This window comes from Acanthopagrus latus, chromosome 24 (genome assembly GCF_904848185.1).
Source record: "Acanthopagrus latus isolate v.2019 chromosome 24, fAcaLat1.1, whole genome shotgun sequence".
In the NCBI taxonomy this organism is placed as follows: domain Eukaryota; kingdom Metazoa; phylum Chordata; class Actinopteri; order Spariformes; family Sparidae; genus Acanthopagrus; species Acanthopagrus latus.
This window is the reverse complement of record NC_051062.1, coordinates 4,014,642-4,028,800: the sequence shown is the minus strand read 5'-3', so window position 1 is coordinate 4,028,800 and position 14,159 is coordinate 4,014,642. Positions and strand designations below refer to the sequence as shown.

At 46.6% G+C, this 14,159-nt stretch overlaps 1 protein-coding gene across 1 annotated transcript; it reads right to left on the bottom strand.

The window, feature by feature from the left end:
* Positions 1-339: 339 nt before the first annotated feature.
* LOC119015539 (ras-related protein Rap-2a-like) lies at positions 340-13,352 on the bottom strand. The gene is made up of 2 exons (XM_037091622.1): positions 12,405-13,352; positions 340-1,696 (listed from the first exon to the last, which is right to left on the bottom strand). The coding sequence occupies exons 1-2, from the start codon at positions 12,716-12,718 to the stop codon at positions 1,459-1,461; spliced, it is 552 nt and encodes a 183-aa protein (XP_036947517.1). The 5' UTR covers positions 12,719-13,352; the 3' UTR covers positions 340-1,458.
* Between the last annotated feature and the right edge of the window lie 807 nt (positions 13,353-14,159).

The window sequence follows — 14,159 nt, the reverse complement described above, 5'->3', positions numbered from 1 at the left end:
TTTTCTTTCTTTTTTTTTTTCTTTTTGCAGGACCAGAATCAGCAGTAAGTGTTGGCACTAATGGCAAGCAGCCGGGGCCAGGGAAACGCCGCCGCAAGACCAAAACATCATAAATCACATCGACGCGGGGCCCGAGATGGAGCCAGATAGCCGCTAAATAGCGAAGCTGAGAGTCTCTTTTAACAATGAGCGCTAATCGTGCAACTTCTGGAGGTTAAAGGAGAGGGAGAGAGGGAGCTGCACGGTTGGAGAGGACACTCAGGAGGCAACACTTTTACAAACTGAGGAAAAAATACACTTTGGTTAAAACTGCCATCTGACAATAAACACACACACAAGACACCTTTGTGCATAAAGATTTATTTTTTTTGTTGAAAATAAGTGTTTCTGACATTGAACCACTAACATATCTTATGTGACTTAAGATAAATGAACTATACACTGACACTGATGTTCACGTCATACAATGTAACAAGGCATTTGTATCATCTGTAAGGTGTAAAGACAAGTGTCCGTACGTTTGAATGGCTGATTGATTGATTGGCTGACTGAATGATTGATCAGCTGACTGATTGGTATTGTCTCTTTGGGTGAGTTTGATTGTACTCGATGTCAGTGTGACAGTACAACGTCATGCACGCGTCATCCACAGTATGTCAACATTTGGGATCTTCCGAATGAATTTCCCCAAAGGTGCGTTTTTTGTTGTATTTTTTTTCTTTTTAAACATTCGTTCAGCTATTTATTCATTCATTCGTAGTCAGGCGGGCCTGCTGTAAAAACTGCCTTCCAGTACGACTCCTTCACAGTGGTGTTACTTGACATCCGCTCAGATACTTGGTGACTGGTCTTGCACTGTCAAAAACAAGGTCCCAAAAGTGTAAAAAAAAAAGAAAAAGAAAAAGAAAAACACAAGCAGAAGAAAAAACAGGACCGATAAAACCGCTGAGCACACTTCCATCCCTGCTCGGGCCTATGGCTGGTTTCCCGAAAGAAGCACTCTGATCCTCTTCGTCGATGGCTTTTAAGATGGTTTTGGCACCGTGCTGCCTTCGGGAAACCCCCCCTGAAAAAAAATTGTCTCAGGAGGGCGGTGGTGAACGTGGGAGGTCAAGTGTTGTTGTTTTGTTTTGTTTTTTTCTTCTTTCGAGGGAAAATCCACCCTGTGTCCGAGGAGTGACGTATGCTGAACATAAAAATGTTTCCCTTAACCTTCTGCTTCTGATTTCCTACACTTCCCAGAATGCCCCTCGTCCACAGCGCAGGCCTCCGCTGCTAGATACAGAAAGCAGGTAGAAATAGTTTTAAGAGGGAGTGGATTTATTTTTTTTTTGCCCTCACACCCCCTCCACCATCAATCTATCTAACATGAATTCATTTGCATTCTAATTTTTCTAACCGCCCTCCCATCCATCCATCCATCCATCCATCACCCCTCTGGCGGACCCCATCGGGCTGCTACTGTATGCTGCAGGCGGGGCAGCAGGTCTCCCTCCGGTCCGGCAGAGGGCAGAAGTCCATCTGCCTCACGATCTCGGCGAACAGCTCGTCCACCATGGTCTTGCTCTTAGCCGACGTCTCCATGAAAGGGCAGCCCCAGTCCTCGGCGAGCGCCTGGCCCTCGCTGGGGGACACCTCCCTCTCCTCCTCCAGGTCCACCTTGTTGCCCACCAGCACCACCGGCACCTGCTGGTACCTGGGAAAATGAGAGAGAGAGAATAAAGTCAGAGGAGTGTACTTCTGAAATGCAACTCCTTCTTCCCCCTGCTGGGTGTGTTTTGCTACAAAGCGAGACTACAGGAACTTCCTGGTACCGAAGGGAGAAAGCGGGAGGGAGTCAGAGAGAGACTGAACTGAGTGGCATTGTGTGTGTGTGTGTGTGCATTGTTGGCCTACATACTGTATTTGTTAGATGAAACAATAAGGTTTTTTTTTTTTTTGAACAATGCACAATGGAGTGAGAGGAGGGGGATAAACACATTCAGCCCGAGCTTCCCGGGGGGGCCTCCATCACTCCATGGGCGTCTAATATCAGCAGGCGGTCCCATTAGAAAACTGTCATCAGGAAAAAAAAAAACTGCCTCTTCTAAATGCTGCAATGTTTCTATTTATTCCTGGATACATTATACGTGTGTTAGCACAGCACGCAAACTGTACATTTAATGGACTCCGATTCTTGTTTAAGATCATTAGCTCCGCGCCCCCGCATCAACTCCATCATGCACTAAGCACGTCTTAACGGACCCGAAAAGCTTTTTCTTCTCCCTCAGCGTGCGGGCAGACGATCCCTCCATCCGAGCCCATCAATACAAGGAAACCAGGCCGGGGCAGAGTAATGGTATAGGTTATTGAATAATTGAATAAAGCTAATGTGCTGCTCTCACATGAGGGGACGCGAGCACCGGCCCAGCACCTCCGAAATAACAACAATATCTTCTGCTTAATGTTTCGCCCCGGCTCTTCCTGTGCGCCCTCATTTAAAAAAAAAAAAAAAAAACTCTACAAGGAAAGTTTCATGGCAAAATTTAAAGCATATGAATATTACTGGGAAAGTGCACTCGCTTGTAATTCAATACGTTTAGCCAAAGAGCAGCTCCAGAGCTCCTCGGTGCAGCCTGCTATCTCACCCGCCCAACCTGGTTGCTCGTTCTTTAGTGTAAATTGGAATTACACATGCAAAACAATGGGTAGGTGCCACAGTTTTAAAGAGGAGGTTAAATCACGAGTAAAACTATTACTCAAGACATGAAAATGTATATATTAGTCTTATAAATTTGAACCAAGATAGCGGTCGTTTTACGGCAGGAGGGTTTGAGAGGGAGAACAGGTAGCAAAACACCAGCGTCTTTTAGCCTGTTTTGGCCCAAACCAGCTTTGGGCTAGTTAGCAGCTCTATTGTTTTGGTTCATCATTGTCACTCTTAAAGCGTTGTTGGCGTTGGCCCCCCAAAAAACCCCTTCACGTCACATCTATAACATGTTGGAGCATTTCGCAGATATTTCCCTCGAGATTAACTGGAAACCAAAATTTAAAAAATGAAAAAAGAGCAAATATTGGACTGAAACACTGGCTGAGTGTTGTGACGGATATCAATCACAAATGAAAGCAAGATGTTATTTGCAATTGAGCATCAGCAGCAGCAACATTAGTCTAGAAATGTACTCCTCGACCGCGAGCAAACACCGGACTTCAGGCACAACACAGAAGTTCCGCAGAGCTCCTTTAACTTTGCTGCCCCCAAGTGGCCAAAAAGTTATTGCAGGTTCACTGCTCCAACTGACGGCGACACGTTGCAGAACAGTGAGCTCTCACCTCGGCGGCAGCTGTCGCACAAACGTGTTGCCACAGCACAAAGACGGCTGATTTATTCAGATACCGGGTATTTCATTTCAGTTAGATGCCCTTCATGTTTTCTCTGATTAAATAACTACAGAATGCCAATTACAGGGGGTATATATTCTCACTAAAGGTAATGGCGCAGACCACCTAATAGCCCCGACCATCAGTCATCCCTAAGTGCATCCAGAGCTGGGCGTATTGATCTGCTGGTGCTATTGAGAAATGGGCTCTTATCTACAAATTGGTGGCGTGCTGCCACGCCGCTCAGCTGGGAGAAGAGCTGAGGCGCGGAAAAGAGCTGGCGAATGTCTCACTGAGCCAAATAGGGGTCCAGAGTGCTGGAGGAAATGAGTGCAGGCGGCAGGGCGGAGGAAAAAGAGCGCAGAGAGGTGTAGCGCACAATGCCCGACCTGCTGAAATGTCCTCGAGCTAGACGCTTTTCTCTGGCCGAGCTCGACGCCCAAAGTCCCCGAGGGATTCACAGGTGAGGAAAAAAAGGCCTCGAAAAAAGGTTAAAAAAAATGGGAAACGATTCAAAAACAATGCCAGGGATTTCTTTATAATTGGTCCACAAACCGTCGAGCAGAGGAACCTCGCTCAAATGCCAAAAGACTTCCCCCTGCAGCTTGACATTTCCCCCCCCCAGTGGCCACTGCACTGCAACAACACGCACGCAATGCAAACAGCAGCTGACCTCAGCAGGACAAGCGTCTCGCGTTGGCCTGTGTGTTTGCAAAAGCTCAGAGTCTCGAGGGTGTGAAGTGTGAACAAGGAGAGCACCATGCAGACAAATGCAATCTGACAGCTTTGCAGGAGAAACTCTATATATAACTACAAAGACACAGGGAGAGCCAGCTTCTCCCGGGCGGGGCGGGGAGTTTGTATCGAGAATGTTTGTTGCGAGCATCAAACTACCGCTCTCCCTCCTCCGCCGATGGAAGAGAAACTGAAGCTGCTCAACGCAGCGTGAGCAAAAGTTGCCCCGTGGCTAATATCATGTATTATTGAGGAAAATGTCAGTCAATGTTTAGGGCAGTTGGAGTACATTACAGTCTGTTAGATGGGGCGCTACGGTGTCATGACTGAAATGTTAACTATTTTTCACACTTTTCTGTTTCACATTTTTCACATCGTTACCTTTTAGATAAGAAACAAAATGATTGTTTTGGTTTCTTTTGTACTTTTTCACTCCACTACATATATGTAGAAAACAATCTTGGATTGCTGAAGACTAAAGTACTGGACTGTACATGAAGCATTAATTAACACCACCTTGGCCAGCTACAATGTTAAAAGGCCATTTTTTAAAATATAATTTGTGCTTTTATTTTGAAATGTTAAAGTTGCATTCATCAAAATTCTATAGTAATAATCGAGGAAATGTGTACTTGTTGTGACTTTACACTGAATCTGTTTCCTGTCCACCATCTGTATAACGTCACTACTTCACACATCTGATCTGTAACCTATGTACCGCCGCGGCACTCGTGGTCACGTTACAGTGTTTCTTTACGCTCCATACTGTGTGAATATAAAGCGGGAGAAGTACAACAAACATTTGCAGCTCGTTCCTCGCGTCCGGCGCTCGAGCTGGCAAACAGGCGTCAAGGGAATCGTCAGCACAGTTGGAACGCGGCTGAAACCGAGAGCCGTTCGAATATGCGGCTTTATTTTTTTGTTTGTTGTCGTTCTAAAAAAGGAAAAAAAAAACGGGAGAGGAGCCGGATCGTGGATTTATGGAACAGACAGCAGCAGGTGGCCGGGAGCTTAAGATATTACACGGAGATACGGATGTTAAAATCTGAGCTGATTTCTGCAATATTGCTGTGCAAAAAAAAAAAACCCTCTTCCAGGACGGTGCTGAGAGGAGGCCATGCGCTTTCACATCACTCAGGAGCTCCGGTTCTCCTGAAGCCATTATCCGCGCATCCATTTGTGCAAAGCCACAGGTTGTGAAGCGGTATCCGCAGTAATGGACGAGGACTCCTGAGCCAACTTTTGCTTGCACACAGTTGACCTTTCGGAGCACACGCTGTTGCCATTTCGCCACTGCGGGGTGTTATTCCAACTGCAAAGAGAAGGCAAACACACAAGCCTCCCACACACTGAGAATCTGGGTTTATAACTCACAAAAAACAACACATAAGACTCTACATTTTCCACTTAGCCTCGGGGCACCACAGCCTTATTAAGGCTACCTGCTGTGATAAATGGCTACGGTGACTTCACTTACCCGCTTTCACGAGCCCCACAGCACCGGCAACAACAACACACGAGCTACAAAAGAACAGTCGGGCATCTCCGACATGAAGCCCCCCCTTCCAACCCTGCAGCCGCCTCTTCGCTCCCCCTGCATCTGCTGTTAATTAGCAGCTGGAGCGGCGGCGGCCGTGTGACGGTCGGGCCCCCCCGACGCATGCATCTGCTGAGACCGGACAGAAAAAGAAAAAACTAAATCACAGAACCTATAGCGCCTACGCCGTGTTAAAACTCCCAGAGGGCGTTGCTGCTGGAAGAACAAAAGCGTCTACAGCTGACGTTTCTGTAGCGCCACGGCACCCGAGCTTCATAGGAAGGGAGAAGGCAAGGAAACAATAATAACATAACCGCAAACATTCCTGCGATAAACAGACAAAGAGAGGGCCTGCACGGCAGATGGAGAAGCCCCTTCGGAGTCTGTTTTTACGACTAAAGAAAAAAAAAACCCCAAGCCTCATTTCCATCTTTAATGGTGCAGCCCCAGCTCCTCTGGATGATCTTATATTCTGTACCATGGATGCAAAGGCCGTATGGGGCAGTATGGGAGCTCACATCGCTTTTATTGTTCCCACCGTTCTGTGCAGTGGTGCACAAGAAGAAGTCCAAGCCAGAAATAAAGAGGAGGAGGGCTCTCCGCTAAAACAAACCCAGGCGGGAGTGTGTGGAAACTTAAACGTTACTAATGTCACAAACTCCCTCTCACAGCGCGGGTCCAGGTCCAAATATCGTTTCGGGGGTTCTGGCTCTCTCCAGACTGTTTTGTTTTCTCTTGTCCAAACCGATGAGGAGAGCTCGCTCTCATGTGACATGTAAACTACAAGAAAAGAGCGCCAGGCTTCGAAGCCAGTCTGATTGGTTGGCTGTTGGACATCGGGCTCGGGGGCTGTGCGCTTTTGATTTTCAATTCAATCTCAATGTCACAAGACACACACCGGCTCAAAAACACTTTTCTTTGAGCTCCACAACCCTCTCCTCTGTTACGCATGGTGTATGGGAGGGCGATGCACACGCCGTGCAGAAGATCCAGGCAATTCTGCACGCAGGAAGTCAAACTTTTATCGGTTTCACGTGCAACTGAGCAGCTTATTGGAAAAAAAATGGGGCCCGGCGCTGCTGCATCGAGTGCTTGAACACAACTTTAATACTTTGGAATTCTGCATTGTTTATGTCCATATTTTTCTGGCGAGCAGTCTCCTTCCTCGTCTTTCCTGGTGCTTTGCTTACGTTTCCCCTGGCATATCATCACCGTCGGTGGGACGGCGCCAATCTGGAAAATATGTAGATCACGCTGTGCGCAAGATACAAACACAACAGGGACCCACTCATCAAAGCGTCGCTCTGTTAGTGGTGCGAAACCACACCTTTAATATTGGCCCGTGTCGGCTGAAGAAGAAGAAGTGTTGTTTCAGGGGTTGTTATTTCTGAAAGCCGACTCAAGACAGCTGCATCCGTCCCGTCCCCTCGTGTCGTTGAATTTACAGCAATTTATCGCCGTTTTCCTGGCTCTATCCGTCGGGGTGGCTTCCCTCATCGGACCCACGCGGCTACACTGGCTCGCCGATTTTTCCAACCGAGCAAACGTCTTCACATTACCAGAACTACGGTTGCGCTGAAAAAACAGTTCCGTCATTCTCCCCTTTGCACGTCTGTCAGCATCCCTTAGGAACTGGAATCACAATCAATCTCTGTTTTTCAGTTTGTTAGTTATGGCTACCGGTGATAGCCATCTAAATGCTGGAAAAGTCCCCAGACACGGATCAAAGCGGCATAATTTATTCCTGAGGGATAACAAGAGAAACCATGAGTGGTGACTTGGTGCTTAGCGGTGGGGAACCCGGAATGCATTTTCAATTTCGCTGTTTGTTTCTGACACTTTTCTCTGATCTTTGCTTCTTGAATGTGATATTTTTACCTCTCCGTGGCTCTGAAACGACCTGGGAGGAGAACACGTGTCTCCCTTCCTTGATTTAAAGAGCTGCGTTGGGATTAAGTAGATGCACATGTGTGTTTTCGGAGCTGCCAGAAGGCTTCGAGTGAGCTGTGGCGAAAACACTAACGCAAGCATAGTGCAGCACTTTACTGGTGGCTCGCCTTAACTCACACTTTAAACCAAGCCTCTCCTTGCTTGATGGTTAACGCTAAAAAGCCTGAGGTCAGGAAGTTGCTTTGTACCTACACCAAAGCCGCCCCCCCCAACCCATGGGATACGTAGTTTCGGTCCCTCCACCCTATTCCCACTCAGCGGCGCGTGATGCTCACCTCCTGCTATTAGACACAGCATCAGTGCAGCGTGAAAACGCAGCCCGGGCGCTTTGAACGCGCCTTCCTCCTCCTGAGCCGACACACCACAATAAATCTTTCCATGCAAAGCGAGGAGATTATTAGATTGGGAGGAGGGCTACACCCAGATGTTGTTTTCATAGACAGCAGATGACGTGGGGTTTATTTGGTTAGCCTGCAAGGTGCTTAAATCTACAGAGAGGGATGTCAGACAGGGTGCTTTTAAAGCTAAATTATGCATCAGCTAATCATAAATGCAACGACAACCCAGAGATGTGATCATGCAGAGTGTCTAATACAGATTTTTTTTTTTTGCTGGGAGGCTGTCCTCATCAGAGAAAACATAAATGCTGACTTTGAAAGCAGCTTATCAAGACCCGTGTTTAGTTTTTTTTGTTAGGCAGTGACCTCCAGTGGCCGCAATAACTGCTACAGCAGCAAAGGAGGAAGTCGATGGAAGTAGTTTAAACAGTCCATATAGGACCATCATCTGTAATCCAACTATCTGTTGCATGGTCGCTGGAGTCGATCCAAGTCAACAATGGGTGAGTGGCGGGGTACGCCTCTTACAGGCCCTGATTGTGAAATACCAATCAAAAATCAAATGCCAAAGGTATTTGATTTTTGGTATCAGATTTTAAATCTTGAGCTTTATAGGCGCTAGCGGGCCCACATTGCAACCTGTGGGTGGCTGCTTCCCCCTCTTTCAAGTCTTTATGCTAGGCTAGGCTTACTAGCTGCTGGAACCAATTAAATATTTAGAGTACAAACATGAGAGTGGGATCAATCTTCTCATCTGAGTCTCAAGTGTATTTCCCAGGAGGTGGAACTATCACTCTAATTGATACTTCCTCCTCCTGGATCTGAACCAAGACAATAAAGGCGATGTGTATCACAGCGGCAGACGGCGGCTTCACGGCACCTGCGCCACACGCAGCTGGACCATATAGGATCACACTAGTTTCCCATGCTTCCCCCCGCAGAGAGCACTACATAAGCATTCTGGTTTATATGCCTCCCTAATGGAGGCCTGATGTCTTCTTGGCTTCCCACCCAACACAATCCCATTAGGTTCTGGTGAGTGGGCACATACTATATCTCTGTGTGGTGCTCGCTGCTGCTGTTGCTGCTGCTGGCTCAGCAAGAAGTTTGGGAGGTGGGAGGCTGATCGCCTGGAGACGACTAATGGGTACCAGGAGCTGATTGAGCTGCTTGTTACCATACAGATGGGAACGCTGTGAGCCTATCCTTACTTAAACTTCAACTTAAAGCGGTATTACATGCATGTGTTGCCACTGTGCAGTGTTCCCCTGGGACAATCAGCTTTGTTAAATGAGCTGCACAGGCTGGGTTTCATTATATTATGTAGCAAGAGCTGCATCCCAGTGGGTTGGCCAACAATTGTTTTAATGGGCTGCAGCCCCCCGGCCCTCTGGGCACCACTGGACAGACCTACAGGGGTTTCTCTGAGAAAAAAACAAACATGATTTCTATTTTCAATAAATAATAATGATCTAGACTCAGGATCAGTTGATAATGTAAACACACAGCATAGTTTGGCCATTTTTGCACTGAGTCTATTGCCTCGTTCCGACCATTTCCTGAGTGACGTCATCGGTTGACTGACAAGACTGACTCATCCTTTCTCTTACATTCTCAGTACATTCTGGGAGCTGGGCACGAATCTGCAAAGGTTTCAGCATACAAAACATATGAAGCTAATAAAATATGTTATGTTGTAAATCAAATGACCCAACAGCATACGGAGGAGGTAAAGCTGAAACGATCAGTCAATTAGACGATGGACGGAACATTAATTAGCAGCTATTTTGATAATCATTTTTCACGCTAAAAAGTTTGTACTTACCAAACAATCAATCGACTAATGGATAAAGTAACAGAAGATTATTCTAGCAAATAACAGAGTATTTTTACAGATTGGTATAAGTACTATAAGGAACTTTAATTGTTGTTGGTTCTGGTGGCCCCTCGACGAGGGCGAAACGAAATAAGCTTTAACAGACATTAACAGTAACTATGATAATCAGAAGTTGCCAGTCTTCTTACTGGTGGTCACGATGGCTTATGTAGGCCATCAAGGTCAAATTCAGACATATAACCAGTTAAAATTTCCTCACATATGATCTGAAGACTTCCTCCATCATTCGTGACACAATTTTCTCCACATAGTCTGATTTCTATCCACACAAAGACATATTTCCTGTGTGTAATGAAACAGATATAATGCAATAAGGATCCCTCCAGTTTTGGCAGAGCCAAAGGCGTTTGACTTATTTGCAGTTTTGCACCTACAGTAAGAATCCCTCCGTCAAACCCAGAGCAGTGTGAAATAAAAGAATGAAATATTTATAGGTATACACTTGAGGACACCGATGCAGAGTAGGCAGCCGCACTGGGTGGCTGAAGGCAGCGGTGCAGTATATTTTTTTTTGGAGGGGTGGGGGTGTTTCAGAGGAGTTCCCTCATGCACCCGTCCCCGCCGCGCCTCGTCAGCTGTGACGCTCTCCCTCTTCCACTCGGCCCCCGTGACGTCCGCGCCACGACAGCATCCAGTCCACTCCAGGGACGCGAGGCGGAAAAAGGCACTGCACCAAGCGATGCAGGTTAAATTATAGATTGTTATTACACAATATGCAGACAGCTGAGTGACGGCGGCGCGGCCTCGGCGCGTGACATCATAAATATGCTCTTTTTAGATGTCGTTTCACTGACGAGAGTGGCATACTGCACAAGAGAGATGACTAATGGAAGAAACAGCAAAGGGAGATAAGTGAAAGAAATGATTACAGGCGTGGGCGAGCTTAGGAAGTTGAGGACTGCCTCTTTTTCCATAAATTAAAGGTGCACATCATTAACTTTTTTTCTCTGTTTTTCCAAAAAATAATGACTGAAAATGTTCCCAAATACATCTGGTCCTGATCTTAAGTAGGGGTATGAGTATAAAAGGTCACCCAACCTGCAGAAAATCAATAATCGGAAATGTATGAACCAATTCCCCTCATTACGATCAACAGTAACAATTCTGCAAGACATGGCTGTACACGGCTTAACCGATTTGGATAGTGTGATCTATTGGAAACAAAAACAAATTGTGTATGATGTAATTACACTGTCTGGCCACTAGGAAAGTTGGCTTCAAAGCCTGGCGCGCTTCTCAATCTTGATCAAGATTCTTGGATAAATGTGTAAAAATGTCTGATTTCTTCAGTATGAGCCCAGCATACTGCACTAGCATAACATTAGCTGTAGTATTAGAAACTTTATCTAAACTAAATACTTGTGCATAAATGCTCCATGTAAAGCTGCTGTAAGAGATTATTCTTATTATAATAAGTGTCAATCAGCTCTTTATTCCAACAGTCACCACTATTTTAGAGTGTCCAGTCAGTAACTAATGACTCCCATCCACTCGCTTATGCGGCAAAAGAGAAAACACAGTTTCTGGTATCCCTGCCCACTTTATCCAATCAGGACAGAGAGCTCCATAAAGAGGCGGTCCTTGTTTGACATAGAGACATTGAGAGTTTGCGGCTTTAAATCTGTCACAAATGCAAAGAGAATGTGAACTTTACAAGCAGGAGCGATCCAAAGTTGCCAGTTCATCCATAAAACACCATTTTACATAATTATATAAAACTGGATCTGGGCTCATAAATGCGGCGTACATCACTGATATAAATGTGACCTTTGTCATGTGTGTCGCGTCCTTCTGTCTCGACGTGGCTCCAGATCTGTTAGAGGTGATCTATCCGAGGTCTTTTCCTCGGCTGCCTTTCTGTCTGTGTCATTACACAAATCCAAGCCAAAAAGCACCAATATGTTAGGGCCAAAAAGGACAGATCCCAGTTCTCCTTCCACCTCCCTCTCTCCCCCCCCCTCTCCCTCCCTTGCCATGGGATGAGCTCAGTGGATTTGTTGAGTAATGGCCTGAACTGATCAAAGCCCATCCAGGGTTAGTCATGTGTGAGAGACAGAGAATATCAGACCCGGGCGAGGGTTCAGCGGGTTGATGTATGACAGGTGAGCCGCAGCTGGAGCTCTTACGAGGAACATATGAGCCTCGAGCCTTCTCTCACGAAGACGGAGGGGGGGAGCTGAGAGGATGCGAGGTGAGGAGGGGGGGGGGCGATCGCAGGGCCAAATTGTAAGAAAGAAGAAAACACTCCTCTTTTCTCTTTGCTTGATGGGGAGGCTCTTGGGCATTTAGGGGCCCCAGGGAGGCTCCGGTGTTGTGGGGCACGCCATCAAGACTATGAATCGACGGACACGATTGTTTTATTTCACTTACAGTTGATTCATGAGCGGTGATCACAACTTCCCCTCACACCAACAACCACGGCCAACTTTTTCGGAGGCCATGTTGCTCCCAGGATGTGTGTATTCATTTAAGAGGCCTGAAGCATGATAAATAATGTATTGCAGCAGAATAGAACCAGACAACAATACCAAGGGAGGAGGGGAGGAGGGGGGGTGTGCAGAAATGATAAAAGTGGACAGTGTCTCACCGTTTGACCCTGATGATCTGGTCTCTCATGGGCTTGATGTCCTGAAAACTTTGCTGGTTGACCAGACTGTAGACCAGGATGAAGCCCTGGCCGTTCCTGATGTAGAGGTCCCTCATCGAGGCGAACTGCTCGGTGCCGGCCGTGTCCAGGATCTCCAGCACCGACGGCGACGAGTCCACCTCGATCTCCTTCCTGTAGAAATCTTCGATGGTCGGGTCGTACTTCTCGATGAAGGTCCCGGTGACGAACTGGACCGTCAGCGCGGACTTCCCCACCCCGCCGCTGCCGAGCACCACCACCTTATACTCCCGCATAGCGCGCCCGTGGAGCGCAATCCGGCATGCAGGAGGGGAGGGGAGGGTGGGGGAGAGAAAAGGCGAAGTCTACGGCGGCGGGTCAGAGGAGAAAACGCATCCCCTCACGCACAGCAGCAGCAGCAGCAGCACCGCACTCACACCACGGCCATGACGCGGGGAGGCAGCCCCGGGGATTGAATGGGAAGACGCTCTTCTCGCGGTTACAGGCGGGACGCAGGGCGCATCGAGCCCCGGGGTGCTCAGCCACAGCCTCTACTGAGAGATTCCCACGCTATCTTGCAGGGACACCATTCCAAAGGCATCCATAATGCAATAAGGCGTCGGTGTGGTCAAAATAAGATTGGCTATTATTAGAAACGACCATGTTTTGTTTTTTTTGTTTGGGATTTTTTTTTCCCTCTCTAGCGCTACATGTCTCTGCACAGAGGGGGAACAGTCGCGTTTAAAAAAAAAAGGCAAAAGAGGAGCGTGTTTATCCTGAAGAAGGCGACAGTGCTGGGAATCCACGCCTCTGGAGTCGGTGCATCCACTGGATGTTGCTGCTTCCTGGATTGTATGGGGTGTGATCAGTGCCACAAAAAAAAAAAAAAAAAAAAAAAAACATTGGGGAGGGATGATGGTGACAAAACATGGCAGCCAACAAAGAAGCAACCAGTATGATGCTGGAAATTTAAACACAGTCATCTTCTTTATCCTGAATGTGTGTGTGGTTTTTTTTTTTTTTTTCCTTTTTTAAATGTCACCATATAGATGCAGCACAGCAAACCGATCTGTGAATAATGCCACCAGTCTGGAAACAAACAAACACAAAACGAGACTACACAGTTAAAATATGTGTCCCAAAAATAAATATATATATTTTTTCTTTCTTTCTTTCTTTCTTTTGCAATTTCACCCCCAGAATGACAAACACATGCATCTTCTCATCCCACGTCTGTTTCGTTGACCGTCCAGAAAAACTGTCACACAACTCATTCTTGGTTAAATATATAACATGTCCACATTAAAATCGACATCTTCCCTGTGCGTTTTGTGTTACGTTATTGAGTTCAGACCCACCTGTCGATGCTTCCTGGTGTCAGCACTGGGAAGTGACTGAACGTTACCTCCCAACAGATTGAACACAACAACTCCCATGATCCCACACTGCTTGGTGACTTCCTTATAATCCTCTTGTTGTCACTGTTTTGACTTACAGACCCCCCGCAGCAAAAAAAAATAACAAATTAGATGTTTAAAGCCGCATTATGTCATTTTTGATACATAACAATGTCATGATGTGACTAGCTTTTTTATCCTAGTTAGCGTCTACTTTAACTCTGACAAAGTGTAACAGACCTGGGATCTGTATTTATGACAGTGGTGTTGCACTCAGAAACTGTAGGGGAGGGCGCCAAATTGCACAAAGGGCCAATTTCTACATCATGTGGCTTTAAGA